The 22,308-nt window shown below is 42.8% G+C and overlaps 1 protein-coding gene across 1 annotated transcript in view; it reads right to left on the reverse strand.

Moving 5' to 3' along the window:
* The window catches only part of LOC126260113 (uncharacterized protein CG1161), a 35,000-nt gene that overhangs the window by 9,127 nt on the left and 3,565 nt on the right, over window positions 1–22,308 (reverse strand). Inside the window, exon 2 of the mRNA XM_049957348.1 lies at window positions 2,682–2,794. Coding sequence (XP_049813305.1) covers window positions 2,682–2,794 — 113 coding nt within the window. The remainder of the gene's footprint in view (window positions 1–2,681; window positions 2,795–22,308) is intronic.

Below are 22,308 nucleotides of genomic sequence, written 5' to 3' on the forward strand. Positions count from 1 at the left end.
ATCGCGATACAATAAATATTAGGAAACACATTATTGGGGATGAGGCAGTCCCTAACACTTGTAAATTAAAACTCATTACAATAAGTGACACTTCAGAAGTCACTATCACACTCAAATGACATGACCAGTTTTTGTCCACAATCATATTGAAGTTTTCACAACCAGTTTACAAGGACGAATGTCCAAACCTGGAAATAAGTGACGATACATTTAGCACTGCACTGGGAACCACATGAAGCCGAAGTATGTAATAAAGTCCAATACCCGAGTGTGAAACAGCATGAAGTAAAGTTGTGGTAATGGAGGGGCGCAGAACCAAGTACCTATACAAATTGTTAATTAAGCACAATTAGATGTCAGCTATTAAATATGTTCAACTATAGCGTGATACTGGAATCTGAAATGACTATGCAAATGGTTTTTGTCAGGCAGGGATTTGAACCTGGCACCTTTAGCTAGATCTAATAGCAACAGACATGAAATATTTATTGTTTTTTCACCAGTAGTTAGATTTGCACACATTTGGCTAGAGGTAACGCAACGAATAGTTCTGTGCTATCTGGGACTCCAACCCCACACATATTTTCGCCTTTCACCAGCTGTTAGGAGTGCACTATTCAAAAACTGGCTCTGAGCACTATGAGACTTAACATCTATGGTCGTAAGTCCCCTAGAACTTAGAACTACTTAAACCTAACTAACCTAAGGACATCACACAACACCCAGTCATCACGAGGCAGAGAAAATCCCTGACCCCACCGGGAATCGAACCCGGGCGTGCACTATTCATAGGGAGTAGTTTGGCATTGAGAGAGAACAACAAAATGATGAGGGTTCATATCCACAGAAGAATTGGAATCTGATCTCTAATCCCAGTCCAATGCCAATATTTTCGAAATCTCAAGGTCACTTACAATAAGAAAGAAAGGTCCTATGACCTTATTTCATGACTGGTTCGTGAACTAAAACAACATTACTAATGTAAGAAAGCTTACTAGAGAGTTTCTGCAAGCAGCAATTTCTGCCGAAACTAATGCAACCCTGTTCCAGTCAGTAGTGACTGGACATGTTTAATGTTGACCATGGAACAGTCCTACATTTATTTACTTGGCATTACTGGAAGTGAAGAGTGTGTTAAAACTGGTACCCCCAGTGAGAATCAATCTCCCACCTTCGCCATTACACACTAACCTCAGTCCAACCAACCACCAAATTTCACATGCGTTATCACGTTTTTATCATAATAGTGTATGCAGCACATGGTGCAAGAAGTGTTGACTCACTTCTACTCTTGTGAATAACCTATTCTTGGTCTAGCAGTCAACATCATGCAGTGTGAATGCAAAGCTGTGATATCAAACCCACCTTTTTCCTTTCTTTTTTAAGCTGTATTACATCTATCTGCTAAGAGCATCAATCTGACAGAAGGTCAGAGACATTTTCGTTCATTTTCCAACCATCCAGTAATAGAAAAATCTTGCAGAAACATGTCTGTGAAAGGGCTCATGGGTGTCTGTAACGGTAACACCAATTTCAGTGCCGTCAGCCAGCAGCCACTTGATACAGACTGGCATCAACCCAAGTGATTGCAACACAATGGGCATGGAGCCTATGATTTCCAGTAGGCTTTTATGTGCTCAAATTATCAAGTATAACATTATGGAATGTTGTGTATCATATAATATGTTTCAACATGCCCTGTGGCAATTTAGTATAGCACATTGCAATAATCATATTTTACTATGGTGTTACTTTATTCAAGTTAATAGTATAGCTTCTCATTTTTTATCTTCTGAGGAGTATCATTTATGCACAAGAAAACTGAGTCTAAAACCAAATGAGGTCTAACATTTGTGACATTGTGTTTAGTTTGTGTTTAATAAAAGGGGAAAGCAGTGGAGGCAATTCAAAGCACCTGTGCCCTTTATGGAGTGAGTGCTATCAAGGAAGACAAGTTTTATCATTTCAAGTAAGTTCATTTTGGGATAAATTAATCACCATATTCAGGAAGACAAACAGGCATTAATGAAAGACATTTCTGCGATTTACTACTACGGTCAATGACACTATCTGCTAATTGAAGGAAGGAAGGAAGGTTATAGTACAACGTATTGTCAAAAACAAGATTAGACACAAAGCAGAATTGTACACTGGAATGGGAGGGGGAAAGAAGTCATCTGAGCCCTTTCAAAGGATTGATTTGGGCATTTGCTATAATAGATTTCAGGTGGTCACCGTAAACCCAAATCAGTGTAGCCTGATGGTGGTTTGAAGTACCATATGGTAACCTCACAAGTAGAAAATGGTGGTTAAGTCTTAACATGGTGATATTTTTGTTTCAATAAGTCGGTAGTGAATATTTACAGGCAAGGTCATTTTCCGGAGTGTAGCGGAAGTTACTGATTTTGTGCAGTTTCTTCAACAATAAATACTCTTGAAGTTTTCTCGTTTGAAATATTTTGGAATCATTTTGCTGGTGCTTTCATTAGGGCCAGACAAAAAGTCACCTAATGTACGAAAATTTTCTTACAAGCATCAACAAATTCAAACACTATCAATTACAAAGGCAACCTCTTCTGGGCAATACAGCTTCATAATACAGCAAAAGATTATGGTCTCAATATGTCACTATGCCTCTCAGCATCATCACTTTATCTGCTACCACTTAACTCCGTACTCACCATTGGTTAGGAGGTACATTGCGAATGTACAGCTTTCGATTCGACTGTGTCACATTAACAACTGAAGGATTTGGGCATACACACTTGCAACGAACATCTTCATATGATTGGCTCTGAAAATAAAAATTAATTTCAATAAATGTATTCAGAAGAAAAGTCTGGAAGTTAATGTTAAAATTCAAATTCAAAACAAAACGGCATGTTCCTGAAATGCAATATACTCTCCAATTTGATAAATGCAAGTAAACACAATATATGAAATTCTTTTAGTTAGTTCATTAGTCCACAGATTAAATTCATCACAAACATTATGATGTGAAACTGCAACAGAACAAACAAAGAACTCTCATATACCACTTAAAAATATGTATAAAAAATAATATTTAATGGTTACATGCTGGCTATTTGCAGTTTTTTAGTGACTAATTACCTCTACTCAAGAATTCCTCTATGATATAGACGGAGATGCCAAGGAGAAACATCTTTAATCTACATTTGCAATTACTTCTACCATCTTTCAGACATTTATTTATTTCCACAGGTATATTGTTTAAGAGATTAGCAGCTGCAAAGTCCACCCCTTTATGTGCCAATGTTAGATTCATTAAAGGCTAATGTAGATCATTTCCGCTTCTAGTGTTGTAGATGTGAATATCTGTTACTCTCAAACTTAGATTGCTGATAAATTTCCAAAGATGAATAAACTCCACACACAATCCTACTTACTTCCTTCTGTGCAATTAATACGTTTTGCCTTAGCAAGGGGTTACCCAAGAATATTACCTATTAGACATCAATTAATGAAAATATGTTAATTGACATCTGTATCAACAAAGTTACAACTATCCAATGGCAAAAGTAGCTGGACCTAAATGTGTTAGCAGGGCCAACATATGGTTTTTCCAATTTAAGTTTTCATTATCTAAGAAATTACAATTTTTTACTCTGTTTATTTTTTCTTGTTGGTATACTAGATTAACAAGTGTGGGATATTTTTGACAGTAAAAAACTGAATGAACTGTGTTTTTCAAAGTTCATAGCCAGCAGCCCACCTGCACGCAGCCATTCAGTAACTTTCACACAAATAATAATGCTTACATAATCTGCAAACAGGGTTAATTCTCCCCCAAATCAATAATGGCAAACCATTAACTTAAATTAAGGACAGTAGTGGGCCAGTGAGCAAACCTGTGGGGCTTCCATAGTAATTTCTCCACTTGCACTTTCTCCTTGGTATTACTCAAAGCCCACGCGATACTTTCTGCATTCTGTTTCTTACATAAGGGCTAAGTAAAGCATTTGCTGAGCTACTTATTCCGTATAACCTTAACTTCTCTAATATAATATTATGATCGACACAATCAAATGACTTCATTAAGTTGCAGAAGATACCAACTGGTGATATTTTCTCATTCAAAGATTTTATTATGTGCTTAGTAAATGTAGGCATAGTTGATTAAGTACAATAGCCCTTTTGAAATACAGTAAGAACTGTGACTGGCTAAATATCTCATTACCACAAAAGTAGGTGACAACCTTTAAGTAGATTACTTTCACAAAAAATTTTAGAAAATGAGGAGAGACAATGGGTAACTGACATCTGTGGAGTCACCGTTATTATAGAGAGGACTCATGATGGTCTATTTCAATCTTTCTGGGAAAACATCCCAAGCCAATGATGCATTATGTAAGTGCCCAAGAACATTTTATATTATAGGGCCAAACTTTTTAGCGTCTGGGATATATTATCCACCCCTTTATCAACTTTTACTTTTTAGAGTCATAATGATCTTCCTTTATTTCATATGAAGATGAGAGACTAATTAATTCACTAAATGTCCTCTGTATTGCCTCTTCACTGTGTTGTTTTGTTTTCTCTTCTGAACTAACTGCATTGATTTTCTCAACCATTTTCAAAACTTAATTATTAAAAATATCTGCTGATATCATCAGCAGGACCAAGATGACAGAAACAATCAGATCAGTAGATGGATGTGCCTATACAAGTGTTCCCCACAGCTCTGCAGGTGATGGGCTGCCCATCTCACAGTTGTTCCAATTGTGATACTTTGGAGTCAGTCTTATGGAAGGGGAAGAGCACTCACTATTCATCAGTGTTACCCCTAAAACTGAAAATGCTGTGTGAGAAAAAAAAGGGGGGCTAATCACGTGTAAAAGAAATTAAAACAGAGTAAAAGAGCGATGACTATGGCAACTGGCAAAGTAGATAAGACTAGAGTGTTCCCCAGGGCCAGTATGTGGCTGCAGTCCCAACCCCCTGCCCCTTTGCAAAACTATTTTAATGTTATATCTGCAAACAAAAACCACTTTCAGGGAGAAAATAAGTCATTTGGCAAATTAGTGGCAAAGAATCCAGAAAGTCACGCTCAGTGCGGAGAAGCAGGAGTAAGTGACATTTCACCAGCATGTAAGGTTCCACAACCACAAACTGGCAGTGGCTCATTACATAAAATGAGACTATTTAATCTGGTATGACTAATGTGGAGGCAACATAGGACAGTGGATTCTTTCTCAGAGGAATGGGAAGAGGAGTGCCATCAAGTAGTAGTCTCCTTGATGGTACAAGGTTTTAATAGAAGGGGGCAGTAGCCCATCAAATGTTGTTACATCTCCAAGTGTTAAGAGGTCTTATTTGAACCCACAAACCTGCACTTGAGACTGTCAAAGTAAATAACCACTATCTAGCCAGTCCACCTTTTCATTTCTGGGGATATCCACATAACTTGGGATCCAGAGAAAGACAACTGAGCAGACAATACCTCTAAGGTCAGAGAGGGTGATAACAGTAACATCCATCAATAGCTTGAACGCTCATCATAGAGACACTAAAAATTAAAATGAGGTCTGTTTAATAAAACATAGGGCTCTGTTAACGGCTATCAGCTCCACTGTACACACACATTACATGTTCCTGGCAACAAATGATGTTCCTGAACAGAGGGAAATTTAGCATTCCCATCCTATCTATGGTTTCAGAACAATCAGTGTAAATGATGGGAGCACCACAATACTCCTGAAGAATAGAAACTTAAAAGATCATGGGAGAGACAACTTAAGTTCTTTGAGATAGGTCAGTCCTAATTTGTGGGCCAGGTACTAACTGAGGGAAAGACGTGTGTAAGAAAAACTGCGGGGAGTGATTTCTATGAAGGTTAGGCTAAGGTCCTGGCCGAGGGTCTCAAGGCACATTCCAACTGGTAATACCAGCTACTCTATATGACGAATATGAGGCATCCACATCAGCTTTTTATCAAAGATGAGACCCAAAAATTCGAACTCGTCGACAACATCGAATCACTGGACACCAGAGTATAGTTTTGGAACAGAATGGGCCATGTTTCAATGAAAAATGCATTACTCACATTTTTGTGGGAGAGAACTGGAAGCCATGGAAAGGGTCCAAGTGGAAGTCTGTTGCAATGTGCCTTGGAGTTGGTGGTCAGTTGAGGCTATAGGTTGGGAGCTATACTATATGCAAAAGTTGTCAACCTACAGCATGACGGTGACCAGTAGTTCAACAGAGGGCACTAGCCCACCAAAGTCTGCAGAGCACATTGGTGAGGCTAACTGGTTTATAGTTGTCAACGGACATTGGGTTTTTGCTGGCTTACAGACTGGAGTGATCATATTCTCACCACAGTGAAGGGAAAATACTTTCTAGCCAAATGTGGTTAAGCATCCTGAGTGGGTGGAATCTTTAAGTAACATTCAGATAATCTTATTATGAATCATATCAGAGCCTTGGGCTGTATCATTTGACAAGTAAAGAGTCTGAAAGGTGTTCCCAGTAGTGGAAAGTTCATCATACAATTAGAGTCACAGGAGGGGAGGGTAAAGGATAGGGAGTTGTCTTCACTGTTGCAAGGTGTTTTACACAATGTTCAGCATGAACCAACACACTGATAGAAATATCATCATTAAGAAGGAGACCCAGGCCCGTTTTTTACCTTTGGAGACCCTGTAGGCTTATGGAGCTCGGCCACACCATGAAGAGGCATGCATTCCCAAGGAGACACAGAGCTCCCAGCATTCCTCAATGTTTTTCATTAGATGGTGAGCCTTAACAGAGAACTGCTTAAAAGTTATCGGACTGGTAGTGAAGTACGTTGCGGAGCCCTTTAACTATCCCCATAGTTATTGCAGTGTCTTGTGGCAGTGAAATGATCCTACACAACTGCAGATAGCATTTACAGTAGCAGGGGTGATTGAATTGGAAATGTCTCTCACAACCTCAGCAATGTAATCCAACAGAAAGGAGATGGAGGTGACAGCAGAGGAATACAACTGCTACTTGGCTCTTTGAAGAACTCATCGTAGTATGGTAAGTAGTCTGTCTGGTGGTAGTAAGGAAGTGACAAGATCACTAGAAAGTGGTCACTGTCACAATCATCATCATGTAGTGATCACTGCAAAGAAACCACAAGATTGAAGAAAAAGATCTTAAGTTGAAAGCTGAAAAGGGGCCACAGGCAGCACTAAAGTGGTAGGAGTACAGTCATTGAAGGGAGACAGATCAAGGTAGCAAAGAAGCTGGTCAATCAGAAAGCCCCTACCAGATGAAATGGGTTGGTGAGCACAGAAATATCCCAAGTATGAGAAAATAGAGGAAGAGCTGTTGGATTAAGGAGGTCATTTCAAGATGCGTGGCATGCCTAGAGGTACATAAAACTAACAAGTGGTGATTCCGGGTGCTGTTTGCACTCGCGCTGCTATTGATTTCCACCTAGTAAGGAGTGAAATCCAGTCACTGACATCAATATGAACAAACAGACCCCTCCAGATGCTCTATTGGGGACAGTATGATTCCGAAGGAATCAACAGCAACTTCTATGAGTTGGAGAATAGTTTCCCATTACATTTGTTTCTAGGAGAGTAACATAGATTTAAAAATAGGAGAAAATTAGTTGTTTTTGTTATTGTGGCAGATGACCGTTATATGTATTGAAGTTCCTGGTTAGGCACAAAGGGGCCAGGGGGCAGGTAACACCCTAGGATCACTGTCACCTATGGGGGAGTGAGTGAGATATGGAATCAATGGGGTAGGGTCACAGAAGTAGCCTTCTCTTGAGAGTCTTTTTCTCTTTCACAACTTTTGGCACTTGAGAATCTTATGAGAGCTTGTCTGCATTGGTGTAGCACTGCAAGAAGAGCAGGCAGCCCTGGAAACTGCAGTTCGTGGTTCTTTCAGCCACTGACTGGCATCAGTTTGCAGATCTGTGGATTTCTGGGGAGAGAATTCCTGAAAGGGAGGATTGTTACAAGTAGACACCAGAATAGGATGTTGCTTCTTCAGCAGATGCAATGAGTAGAGATGGTGCTACAGAAACCACAAGAGAAAAAGGACTATCACAACATATTCAAGTTTGTGTGACTACCGGAAATAGATGCTGAGGGACTAAATATGCCAGGTACCACCATTGACCTAGCCATGATAGTGGCACAAGTCTATATCAATGAGTCTGGATACAAACTATCATATTTTCTGAGCTTCAAAGTACAAGTAATGATCTGCGACCTTCAATTCACTGACGTTCCATTCCTTGATTAGGATAGCACACTTTGGGGATCAGGGAGGGTGATCATTCCCGCAACTGACACATGGTAGTGCACATGATGTCTTTTCATGAAGTAATCACCCATAGTGCCCGCAAATCGGGTGTTACATACACCAGGAAGACATATTCCCGAAGCACTAGCATTTGAAGCACTGCATTATAGTTGTGAAACAGTTTCACACTTAAATGGTAAACTATGATTTTAACCTTTTGTGAAAGCAAATCCCCCTCAAAAATATGGATGAGTGCAGCAGTGTCAATATTGCTATCTGGTCTGCCTCAATGTATGCAATTTACGAAGTGGATCCCTTGCCTCTCCAAGTGTTTGTGTAGGTCATCTGTCTGCAGTATTGGATCCCGGTGAAAAATTCATCGCTGTATCACATTTAGTTTCTCATAGTGTGTAATGGTAACAGGTGCATCAAGTTGTTTACAAGAGAGTAATGTCCAAGACTAGGTAGGATTTCTCATCTTAATTGAGGCAGAACCACTTCATAATTTACTCAGAGCTGACACTTCACCAAACTCGCTTTCAACATACTCCACAAAGAAAACTGGGCTTGTAAAGAGACAAGACCATCTGTCTGTTCAGGTATAGACCATGAAATGTAGGTATTAAGTGTCTGAAAGTTGCTAGGTTTTGTTTTCCTTCCAAGGTGCAGCCAATAAGGGAAAGTTCCTCGGGTCATAACGATATTCAACAAACATGTGGGGACCAAACATAAGTTAACCAAAATAAGTGGTGTAAGATAAAGTGAACAAAGTGGGAAAAGCCATAATCAACATCAAAGTTGCCGATGATACTAGTATAGCTATCACACCCAACAGACAAGAATTAACTGGTGAAATTGTACATGATGTTTTTCAGAAAATCATTAAGTGGTTCTCTGCAAATGGGCTCTCATTAAACTTTGACAAAACACAGTACCTACAGTTCCACACAGTATATGGAATGACACCATTAATAAATATAGACTTCAATCAGAAATCTGTAGGCCTAGCTAAGGTAGAATATTCAAAATTTCTAGGTGTATGCATTGATGAGAGGTTGAACTGGAAAAAATACACTGAAGATCTTCTGAAACGTTTGAGTTCAGTTACTTATGCTATTAGGGTCATTGCAAATTTTAGCGATATAATCTCACTAAATCAGCTTACCATGCCTATTTTCATTCTCTGCTTTCGTATGGTATCGTAGTCTGTGGTAACTCATCAATGAGTAAAAGAGTGTTCATTGCACAAAAGCGTGTAATCAGAATAATTGCTGGAGCTCATCCAAGATCATACTGCTGACACTTATTTAAAGAGCTACAGATCTTCACTGTAGGCTCACACTATATTATGTTCACTTATGAAATTCGTTATTAACAATCCAAACGAATTCAAAAGTAATAGCAGTGTACATGGCTACAACACGAGGAGAAAGGATGATCTTCACTAATCAAGATTAAATCTAACTTTGGCTCAGAAGGGGGTAAATTATGCTGCCACAAAAGTCTTTGGTCACTTACCTAATACTATCAAATGTCTGACAGATAGCCATATAGCATTTAAAAGGAAATTAAAAGAATTTCTTAATGGCAACTCCTCCTACTCATTAGATGAATTTTTGGATATAGTAAGTGGGTAATTTCCCCAACCCCCACAAAAAAAGTGTCATGTAATATTTTGTGTAATGTAATATCTTGTATTGACACCTTTCATTAACCTGACACATTCCACATCATTACGAAGTGTCATATTCATGATCTATGGAACAAGTACTAATCCAATCAAAGTTGTCAGCAGGGAAACTGTCCTAGACAAGGAGTCTGAAAAAATAAAGTCAGAGTATAAAACTGCAGCACAGGGAAAGAAGTACAGCAATTGTTTGGTTGCCCATTCTCACCATGCACCCTGCGGGGGATTTTGTTTACAACACTGTCACTGCATTCCCCTAAAGGCTAGCCTGTATAAATCTTAGTAATCTGACCTTGCCACAGTGACCAGGCTTGCATGCCTCAACAAAAACAGTCAAATTGTAGCTGAAACCATGTTGGAGTGGTATCAGGAGAATCCAGATTAACACATGGTCACTAAAAGGAGAGCAGCAGTCTCTTCAATAGTTAAAGGGGGCAACAGTGTTTATCACTGACTGATACAAACATTTTATCTCAAGCATTTTTTTTTTTTTTTTTTTTTGTTTGTGGTTTTAGGGCGCAAAACTGCTATGGTCATTAGCGCCCGGTCCGTGACTGAGGAAATAATAAAAACTGAAAATGGAAAACAGCAAAAATGGGAACGAAACTCAAATAATTGGAGACACTAAAAGCAGAAACAAGGCTTAAAAGTCCACTACAGAGAGGGGTTGATGGTCCCCGATAAAACTTCAAATGACTGACGTCATTTCACTGTCACTAATAAACTGGAGAATGCGGTCGGCTGAGCGCGTGTCATCTGCTAAAATCGACGCTAGATCAGGCGATAGCTGGAGACGGGAGCGTAACGGATTAAAATAGGGGCATTCAATTAAAAGGTGTCTTACCGTCCACAGCTGAGAGCAGTGGGGACAGAGTGGGGGAGGATCGCCGCTTAAAAGATGTCGATGGCTAAAAAGACAGTGCCCTATCCGGAGTCTAGCTAAAATCACCTCCTCCCGACGACGCGTTCGGGAGGAAGAGGTCCAAGCGCAAGGAAGGGCTTTCACTTCCCGCAATTTATTTCGGGGAAGTGTTGACCAATGTTCAAGCCATAAATGAGCAACTTTGCGACATAAACCGCTCTTTAGATCGGTGAAGGGAAGCGACTGAATAGCTGGCCGGGGAAGAGAGACTGCAGCCTTGGCCGCTATATCGGCAGCCTCATTCCCACAGATACCAGCGTGTCCTGGGAGCCAGAGGAACGCCACCGAGACGCCCCCCAGGTGGAGCGAGCGCAGACAGTCCTGAATCCGGTGGACCAGAGGATGCACAGGATAAAGAGCTTGGAGACTGAGGAGAGAGCTGAGAGAATCCGAGCAGATTACGTACTGTATACACTGACGGCAGCGGATGTAGTGGACAGCCTGGAGAACAGCGAAAAGCTCCGCAGTATAAACCGAACACTGATCGGGAAGCCGAAAGTGATTTGGGGCGTCGCCAACAATATAGGCACTCCCTACACCCAACGATGTTTTCGAGCCGTCGGTGTAAATAAAGGTGGCGTCCGTCATTTGTGCACATAGAGCAGCAAATGCCCGACGATAAACAAGTGAAGGTGTACCTTCCTTGGGAAATTGACAAAGATCACGGAGCAGACAGATCCGGGGACGGAGCCAAGGCGGTGCTGTACCCCAAGTTGTCAAGAAGGTTTTAGGAAAGTTGAAGGAAAGAGAATGGAGCAGTTGACGGAAGCGGACTCCCGGGGGTAGTAGGGAGGAGGAGCGGCCTGCATACCCTACATCAAAGGAGGCGTCGAAAAAAGGGTCATGGGCTGGATTAGCAGGCATGGAAGACAGATGGCTAGCATAACGGCTCAGAAGGACCGCTCGCCGATTGGACAGCGGAGGTTCAGCAGTCTCAGCATAAAGGCTTTCCACAGGGCTAGTGTAAAAAGCTCCAGACGCTAAACGTAATCCACGGTGGTGGATAGAGTCAAGACGCCGAAGAATAGACGGCCGAGCAGAGGAGTAGACTATGCTTCCATAGTCCAATTTCGAGCGCACTAAGGCGCGATAGAGGCGGAGAAGGACCACTCGGTCCGCTCCCCAGGAGGTACCATTCAGGACACGGAGGGTGTTGAGCGTTCGCAGACAGCGAGCCGAAAGATAGGAAACGTGGGAGGACCAGCACAGTTTTCTGTCAAACATAAGACCCAAGAATTTAGTGACGTCTGAAAACGGAAGGTTCACAGGACCTAGACGTAAGGAGGGCGGAAGAAACTCCTTACGTCGCCAAAAATTAATACAAACGGTCTTACTGGGAGAAAAACAGAAGCCGGTTTCGAGGCTCCAAGAGTGGAGGCGATCGAGACATCCTTGAAGACGGCGTTCAAGAAGGCTGGTCCGTTGAGAGCTGTAGTAGATCACAAAATTGTCCACAAAGAGGGAGCCCGAGACGTCAGGAAGGAGACAATCCATAATTGGATTTATAGCGATGGCAAACAGTACAACACTCAGCACGGAGCCCTGGGGTACCCCGTTTTCTTGAGAGAAAGTACGGGAGAGAGTAGTGTTCACCCGCACCCTAAATGTTCGCTCTGCCATAAATTCGCGAAGAAAAAGGGGCAGCCGGCCTCGAAAGCCCCAAGAGAACAGTGTGCGGAGGATGCCTGTCCTCCAACAGGTATCGTATGCTCTCTCCAGATCAAAAAATATTGCTACCGTTTGGCGTTTCCGGAGAAAATTGTTCATGATATAAGTGGAGAGAGCAACAAGATGGTCAACTGCAGAGCGATGCTTTCGGAATCCGCATTGGGCAGGTGTTAAAAGACTGCGTGATTCCAGCCACCAAGCTAAACGGTAATTCACCATACGCTCCAAAATCTTACAGACACTACTCGTGAGAGAAATGGGGCGATAGCTAGAGGGGAGATGTTTGTCCTTTCCAGGTTTCGGAATGGGAACGACGATAGCTTCCCGCCATCGTCTGGGAAAGGTACTGTCGGTCCAAATTTGATTATAAAGGCGAAGGAGGTAACGCAGACTATGGGTTGATAAATGCAGCAACATTTGGACATGGATACCATCCGATCCAGGGGCGGAGGAGCGAGAAGAAGAGAGGGCATGTTGGAGTTCCCGCATGGAGAAAACAGTATTGTAGCTTTCGCGATTTTGAGAGGAGAAAGCAAGAGGTCGCACTTCCGCTGCACGTTTCTTCGGGAGAAACGCTGGCGGGTAATGTGAAGAGCTCGAAATCTCAGCAAAGTGCTGACCCAATGAGTTAGAAATTGCGACGGGGTCCACTAAGGTATCATGCGCGACAGTGAGCCCAGAGACCGGGGAGAAACTAGGCGCGCCTGAGAACCGTCGAAGCCGACTCCAAACTTCCGATGAGGGAGTGAAGGTGTTAAAGGAGCTAATAAAGAATTGCCAGCTTGCCTTCTTGCTATCGCGGATGACGCGACGGCATCGCGCACGGAGTTGCTTATAGCGGATACAGTTTGCCAAAGTAGGATGGTGACGGAAAATGCGAAGAGCACGTCGCCGCTCACGGATTGCGTCACGGCATGCCTCGGTCCACCAAGGAACTGGGGGGCGCCGGGGCAATTCGGAGGTGCGTGGTATTGAACGTTCCGCAGCTGTAAGAATAACGTCGGTAAAATGTGTGACCTCATCGTCGACGCTGGGAAAGCGACGGTCATCGAATGTCGCTAGAGACGAAAAAAGTGTCCAATCGGCTTGGGCAAACTTCCAGCGTCGCGGGCGCATATATGGCAGGTGAGGCTGCAGCCTAAGGACACATGGAAAGTGGTCACTCGAGTGTGTATCATCAAGGGCGAACCATTCGAAGCGCCGAGCAAGCGGAACAGTACCTATCGCAAGGTCCAAATGAGATAAATTTGTCGTGGAGGCAGACAAAAACGTGGGGACCCCAGTGTTGAGGCAAACTAGATCCGCTTGGTGAAAGACGTCTAGCAATAGGGAGCCACGTGGACAAGGATGTGGAGATCCCCAAAGCGGGTGGTGGGCATTGAAGTCCCCAACCAGCAAATAGGGGGGTGGAAGCTGACCAAGAAGATGAAGGAGATCAGCTCGTGCCATCGGTGTGGATGATGGAATGTATACAGTACAAAGAGAGAACGTGTATCCAGAAAGGGAGAGACGGACGGCGACAGCTTGGAAGGAACTGTCTAAGGGGATTGGATGATAATGGAGAGTATCATGGAGAAGAATCATGAGTCCTCCATGGGCTGGAGTGCCTTCCACAGAGGGGAGGTCATATCGGACGGACTGAAAATGAGGGAGAACAAAGCGGTCATTAGGACGCAGCTTTGTTTCCTGAAGACAGAAGATGACCGGCGAGTAGGATCGTAAGAGGATCGACAATTCATCCCGATTGGCTCGAATGCCGCGGATATTCCAGTGGATAATGGACATAGGGTGAACAGAAAATGGAGGAATGTGACCAAGGGTGCTGTCAACTCAACGACTGCTCAGAGCTTGCGACCGACAGCATGGAATGGCATTCAGCCGAAGGCAGAAGATCCTGATCCATAGGTTGGTCAGGAGCAGCTCCTGCCACCAGCGATCGGCCGGTTGACCGGCCACCAGCAGTGCGCCTCGGCGACACAGAAGACGGCCGCGGGCGATTTCCGCCAGGTGGCGCTGTGGATGGGACACGCCTTGGCGGAGAAGGAGAGGAACTGGGTTTCTTTGTAGCCTTCTTGGAAGTATGAGGTTTAGAGGAAGGAGGAACCGATGGTGGTGAAGTTGCCGTACGTAAAAACTCTTCACGAGTATGCTCTTTCTTCGAAGACTTGGTGTCTGACTTTTGGGCTCGAGATTTAGCAGAACCCGACGAAGGGTGAGCCAAAGAGTGGGCAGGCGAAAGTGGTGAAGTTGAACGGGCGATCTTTGCGCTGGCCGATCGGACGACCGTGGCACTAAAGGTGAGGTCGCAAGTCTGCGTGGCCGCCTCCTTTGTTGGCCGAGGAGAAGCAAGGACAGTGCTGTATTTGCCTGTCTGAGGCACGGTGGGCTGTCGACTGGCGAATAATTTCCGAGCAGCAAAGGTCGACACCTTTTCCTTCACTCTTATTTCCTGGATGAGCTTTTCGTCCTTAAAAACTGGGCAATCTCTAGAGGAAGCAGCGTGGTCACCCATACAGTTGATGCAGCGAGGGGATGGAGGTGGACAAGCACCCTCATGGGCATCCCTGCCACACGTAACACATTTGGCCGGATTAGAACAGGACTGGCTGGTGCGATTGAATCGCTGGCACCGATAGCAACGCGTAGGGTTTGGGACGTAAGGACGAATGGAAATTATCTCATAGCCTGCTTTGATTTTCAATGGGAGTTGCACTTTGTCAAATGTCAAAAAGACAGTGCGGGTTGGAATGATCTTCGTGTCAACCCTTTTCATAACCCTATGAACAGCCGTTACGCCCTGGTCTGACAGGTAGTGCTGAATTTCTTCGTCAGACAGTCCATCGAGGGAGCGTGTATAAACTACTCCACGCGAGGAATTTAAGGTACGGTGCGGTTCCACCCGGACAGGGAAAGTGTGTAGTAGTGAGGTACGCAGCAATTTTTGTGCCTGGAGGGCACTGTGTGTTTCTAACAACAGGGTGCCATTCCGTAATCTGGAACAAGACTTTACAGGACCAGCAATTGCGTCGACACCTTTCTGAATAATGAAAGGGTTGACTGTGGAGAAGTCATGACCTTCGTCAGACCGAGAAACAACAAGGAACTGTGGCAACGATGGAAGAACTGACTGTGGTTGAGACTCAGTGAACTTACGTTTGTGTGCAGACATAGTGGAAGGTGAGGAAACCATTGCGGAAGAATCCCCCATGATTACCGGCGTCTCCGATGGCGCGCTCCTCCCTTGTGGGGGCCCTCTCTGAGGGCACTCCCGCCTTAGGTGATTGTTCACACCTCAGGTCACACCTCCCGACAAACGGACGGAGGGACCAATCGGCACTTTCGGAAGGTATCAGCTCGGGTAATCACCCCTCCCTGGGCCTGGCCGTTACCAGGGGGTACGTACGTGTCCTACCTGTCTACCCGGGGCGGGGAATTACGCGTTACCCCGTCACCGGCTACGCATGGAAGTGCGTGGGTCGGCCTTCAGACACGCACAGGGAGGAAGAAAGAGAAAGGGAAAGGAAAAAAGAGGTCTCAAACGCCGCAGCGGAGAAAAGGGTAGAGAGAAGAGGTAGGGAAAAGAGAAGGACAAAGGAAGAACGAAGACTTACAAGTAAGGAAGGCGAAGAATGTGGTACATTTACAAGCGTCCGTCTCCGGACGTAGGCACAAACCATTCCCCCAGAGGGGGAGAAAAGGAAGGAAAGAGCCAGAGGTGAGGGGGGGGGGGGGGGGGGGGCGAAGATGGGGGATGGGGAAGGATGCGGAAAGGGAAGGTATGCAGCCCGGAAAGGAAGGAAGGCCACATCAGCTCGGGGTCCCGTGCTCGCTACGCACGTATCCACAAAAGAGTTGTGGATCCCCTGGGGGGTATCTCAAGCATGCATGGTACTGCTGGGTAATACAATGGTACAGCTGACAGCAAGGGGCAACTGTACAAATTCCTGTGGAGATACAGCTCTACCTGTTGCATCCTCCTGGACAAAACAGTTCCCCATTCAGATCTTAGGATGACTGTCATAAAAAAATAAAATAATAAAACACACACTGGCATTCTACAGGTCAGAGCAAAGAATGTTTGACCCCTTAATCTTACTGGAAGGTTAGAGAATTTTAAAGGTTGAAGTTAGATTTGTGTGAATTAGCATGCACTGGCAGGAAGAAGATGCTTTCTGGTCGCTTGTGATGTTATCTCTGCAAAATCAAATAATAGTGCCACAGATGATGAAATTTTAAAAAATTAACAGAGACTTGGGGGACTGAAATTAATGAGGAAAAATTCTTGACAGAGCACAATTTAAAAAAGGTAGACACTGTTTATAAACTGTGAAAAACAGCTGTATAAATATAAGAGACCTGTAGACACTGGAAGGTTTCAAATAGGTTATCCAATGACAAAACAAATTTAGAAAGGACTTCAGATCATAAAATATTTTGAGGAGCAATGAGGACTAACCATAATTTATTAGTTGTTGTTGTTGTTGTTGTTGTTGTTGTTGTTGTCTTCAGTCCTGAGACTGGTTTGATGCAGCTCTCCATGCTACTCTATCCTGTGCAAGCTTCTTCATCTCCCAGTACCTACTGCAACCTACATCCTTCTGAATCTGCTTAGTGTATTCATCTCTTGGTCTCGCCTTTATTAGTTATAAAATACAAACTAAAACTAAAGCAACTGAAGAGAAATGGTGAAAAATTAAGTGGATGGGGCCTGGATAAGTTTACGCATTTCAAAAGGCGGGTTAGGCAACAACTAATTGAAAGAAAGGAAAGAAATGGAATCCAATAAAAGATTAAAGGATAGCACTGAGAGATGAATCAACGAAGCTAGCAAAGGGTGTGGGAGTAAGAGGAGGAGGAAGAGGAGGGAGATGGGAGGGATGAGGGGGCAAAGCACCAGCAGAATCATTTAACAACATGTACAGTGTTAAATTTGATTGACTGGAGGAGAAAATATAAAAATTAAGCAAATGAAAGGGGCAAAACTAAGATAGATGCCTAAAAATCAATTGGAAGAAGGTGCAATATGGCAAAGTAGGAATGGCTACAGAAGAACTACAAAGCTCCAGATTTATACATGACTAAGGAAAATTTAGATGCTATATGCAAGAAATCTAGGAATATACATAAGAATGTGTAAACAAAAGAAACTTTTAAACAATTTATGGAAAGTAGAAGATGAAATGATAAGTAGAATACAATACTGCAAGAAAAATTTGACAGTGTTAAAAACCAAACCAAGCACCTGGAGCAGACAACTACTTTTAATTATTAAGATTCTTCTGTTCCTGCTGATATGTAGGATACTTTAGGCAGGTAGAATAATCTAAGATAAGAAGAATATAATTTTCTCAATACCAAAAAAAGCAAGTACTGAAAGGTGTGAGTGTTACTGAATATCAGTTTAATATATTATTATTGCAAAATACTACCATAAATTCTTTACAGGAGAAGGGAGACACCGGTGGAAGCCAGTATCAGGGAATATAAGTTAGCGATCATAGGAACATTCAAGATAATACCAACTATGATATATCTTAGAAAGCATGTTTAAGGAAAATAAACCAACATCAAAAGCATTTTTATCTTTAGAACAAGTTTTAGATTATATGAACTCCAATATACTCTTTGGAATTCTGAAGAAGAAATTGTCTGTCCAAAGACTGGTTTGATGCTTATCTACCAGCCAAACCAGTCTTTTCATCAAACTACTTCATAAATTTCTTTTCTCTTGAATTTGATTCAGTACATCTTTAACAATTATCCAATTTGTCAACCTCAGCTTCAGCATATTTCCGTTGTACCACATTTCATAAGCTAATCTCCAATTATCTAAAATGTTTATTTCTACACCTCTCCCCCCCCCCCCCCCAAAAAAAAAGTGCACACACTTTTTTCTGAAAATCTTTCCTTGCTCTTGCAAGCCATTTTACATTATCTCTGATTCAGACATTGCCAGTTATTTTGCTCCTCTAATACAAAAATTCATCTATAACTTTCATTTCATAATCTGATTCTCTCTGTATCATCTGATTTAATTTGGTGACATTTCACTAGCCTTGTTTAGTTTTGTTGTTGGCAGTAAACCTCAAAGGCTTTAGAAAATAGGCTTATTTCCTGTCTATTGATCACTGCTTTTTTATTATTTCATGACCAGTTTTGGGCAATGTCACCCACTTTCAGATAATTTCTCGTTGTTACAGAATAACCAATCTTAATGTAACCATCAGTTTCACTTTTTTATAACAGTACTCAGTTTTAATTTCTTCGGCCTTGAAATTTCTTCTTTGTTTCCTTTAGTGCTAGCTCAATGTTCTGTCCCATTCTCAATTGCTTCCTCCCTTTCACATCCTTTGATTCTTATAACCACAGCCCAGTTTCTGTACGAGTTTTAGATTATTTCGCTCACTGTATTTTATCCATGATAATTTCAGAATTTTAAAATGTGCAGTCTACTCAAAATTATTAAAAGAACTCTAAATGTATAAATACTATAAATGTGGCTTTGCCTTCTTCAGCCTAATATGTCACAAGGTCAGTACGGACTTGCACTTATCTGCACTTCTCTGGAATCCAAACTGATATTCCCACAAGCTGGCTTCTATCAGTGGTTTAATCAGCATGTAATTAATTCATGTTACCGTGCTACCATGCTGGATGTTGGGTGCAGAGAAATCTAATACTGTCATGGGGTGAAAGAGGACAGAGAGAACTGAAGAAGATGACATATCCTGCAAAAGTTTCCTCGCCAAAATAGTTGAATCGCAGGTGGAGATGCAAAGCCATGACAAGAGATTCAGGAGATCGAATCTAAGGGTACTATGGTTAACTCGTGCACCATGTAAGGCGTCCTTCCCCACATGGCCTGCACTTCTGTAGAGTTTTGATAGTGGCAGGTCAAGCCATAGAAGGGGACCTGAACTCATAGGGCCGAAAAGTGAGACTCCTTTTAGTCGCCTCTTACGACAGGCAGTAATACCTCGGGCCTATACTAACCTCCGAACCGGCAGGGGGAGAACTCCAGATAGGAATATCAACAATGTAGGAAAAGACAGATCGCTATTTACAGTAAAGAAGTCTCATTAAATGTCAAAAAAGCACAGTTAAAAGACACTTGCAACAAGCTTTTGGCCATAGCCTTCATCAGAAAGAGAAAAAAAACATTCATATATACAAGCAAGCACACCTCATGCACACATGACTGCTAACTTCAGCAGCTCAAGAGAGAATGGCATTCTGGCCCAATGTGCTGGAGCTGGCAGTCTGTGTGTGTGTGTGTGGGGGGGGGGGGGGGCGCTTGCTTGTAAGTAAGAATGGTGTGCGTTTCTTTTGCTGATGAAGGCTGTGGCCAAAAGGTTTTTATAAGTGTCTTCATTGTGCTTGTCTGCAACTTAACAAGTGTTCTTTACAGTAAGTAGCATTATTTTTTCCTACATTGTTAACTTACTGCCATGACTTATTAAAGTGACAATTTGGCTAAACACACTCCTGTTTGTGCCTGCTTCTTTTGGCATTGAGATTATTACAACCTTTAAGTCTGAGTTTACCTCACCTGTCTCTTACACTGCATACCAAGAGGAAGTCTTATGTTTGTTTCACTCAAAAAACTTAATAATTCTGAGGAAATTTCATCTAGTGTGGGTGCCAAAATGTTTTGACTTATGTCTCCCTGTCAAGTTCTTGCAAAATCTAAATCTCCCAACTCCTCATCTATTACTTCCCCTTCACTTTCCACATATAGCTTATTTTCTTTGCTCAGTACTGGCCTACAGTCTGAGGTGTTGACATTCATAGAGCTGCTTCTCTATTTTCCTACAGGTAACATCTATATTTATCATTTCATCAATTTAATTCTATTTCTCTTGTGCTACCCAAGGAATTTTCCTGACCTTGTCTTTTGATCTATTTGATCCTCTATTGTCCTCACTATTTCATTTCTCGAAGTTGCCTATTATCTTCATTGTTCCATTTGAAATTCTTTATAACCAATTATTCTTTCACCTTATCCAGGTCCCACCATCTTAATTGCCCAACTTTCTGCAATTTATTCATTTTTATCTGCATTTCTTAATCAACAAATGAGGGTCAGAATTTACTTCTGCCCCTGGCAACACTTGCAGCTTAAAATATGTATCCTAGATATGCTGCTCTGTGATGTTGGATCAGAAACTACCACCAAAAGCAAAATAAATGGCAGTATAATCAAGACCTGTCCAGTAGAAAGTTCAAGAGTGATGTTGCCACACCGCAGAATCTTGTGGTGACAAAGTGATCTGTAGCACAGCATGAAATCTCCATCTTCATTCTGTATTTAATACATTATCCATCATTCATAACAAACTGGAAGTGAAGTCAGAAGAGCTGTATCATGAAATAAAAAAAAGCTCCAAACAGTATTTTCAAAAACATTTCATAAACTTTCAAATATGATAATTGAAATTCCTGGTAGAATGTAAATAATTTAGGAGAAAAATGCTGGAATATTTCAGTTCTACAGCTTTACTTGAATGAGGGATTGTGTTGAGTAGAGTGGGGAAGGGGAGAAATGGGGCAGGGAGTGGAAGGAAGGTTTGAAGTATGGCGACTGACAGATGGGAGGGAGCCAGCGTGTGCAAAGGTTAGGAATGCAGGAGGGAGAGGTGATAGGTGGAAGAAGTATGAAAGCAACATGGGCACTGGCGATGTTGAATTAGCGCAGCACATAGAGGAGTGAATTTGGAGGGGGCAGCAGAACAGAAGAGGGGGAGAGTGGGGAAGAGGGCTTGAGCGTAGGATGCATGAAGGCTTGGTCCTCAGGTTGGGTGCTAGCAGAGATTGAGACAAGGAGGAGTATGGGAACAAAGGATGTGTCACAATGATAAGTCCCATCCATACAGTCCACAGCAGCTGTTGTTGGAGAGGAGGCGGCAGATGGCACAGTCTGTGAAGCAGCCACTGAAACCCAGATTGTTGCTCCCAGCAGAGAATTCCTCCAATCTTGGCCGCATTTGGGCAATGGCCTTGCATGGAGGTCAACAGCTGGTTAGCAGTCATGTTCAAATAAAGTGCCGTGCAGAAACTGCGACAGCCCCAGTATTTCACAGGTAGCCCTGCCTCTAGATGGGATACAATAAGCCAGTAATGGGACTGGAGTAGGATGTTCTGGCTGTATGTCCCGAACAGGTATTGCACCTGGGTCTTCTGCAGACATATGAGCCATGTGGCAAGGTGTTGGGAGTATGTGTGTCATTAGGATGGGCCAGGACATTGCATAGAGTGGGTGGGCAGAGGAATACAACTCTGGAAGGGGTGGGAAGAATGTTCCTCGTTTCCAGGCATGACAAAACATAGTCAAAGCCCAGGTGAAGAGTATGTTCAGTTGTTCCAGTCCAGTATGACACTGAGCAATGATGAGAGATGTTCCTTTGCAGATGATTCCTGGGGGTGGGGGGAGGATTAGGGACATGAGGATATGGCCCACAGAATCTGTCTGTGGGCTGGGTTTGCAGGATAGTGCCTATCTGCAAAGCCCTTAGTGAGACCTTCTGCATACTGAACAATGGAATTCTCATCACTGCATTAACCATGCATGGCCAGACTATGTGGGAGTGATTTTTTGGTGTGGAAGGTATGATCACTATCAAAAAGCAGGCATTTTGGTGGTTAGTGGGTTTGGTATGGATAGAGCCCTCTGAGGTGTAGATCAATGTCCATGAATGTGGCACTTTGGGCTTAAGATGACCAGTTGAAAGGAATTGAAGAGAAGGCATTGAGGCTCTGGAGGACGAGGATAGAATGTGTTGAC

This window comes from Schistocerca nitens, chromosome 5 (genome assembly GCF_023898315.1).
Source record: "Schistocerca nitens isolate TAMUIC-IGC-003100 chromosome 5, iqSchNite1.1, whole genome shotgun sequence".
Taxonomy (NCBI): domain Eukaryota; kingdom Metazoa; phylum Arthropoda; class Insecta; order Orthoptera; family Acrididae; genus Schistocerca; species Schistocerca nitens.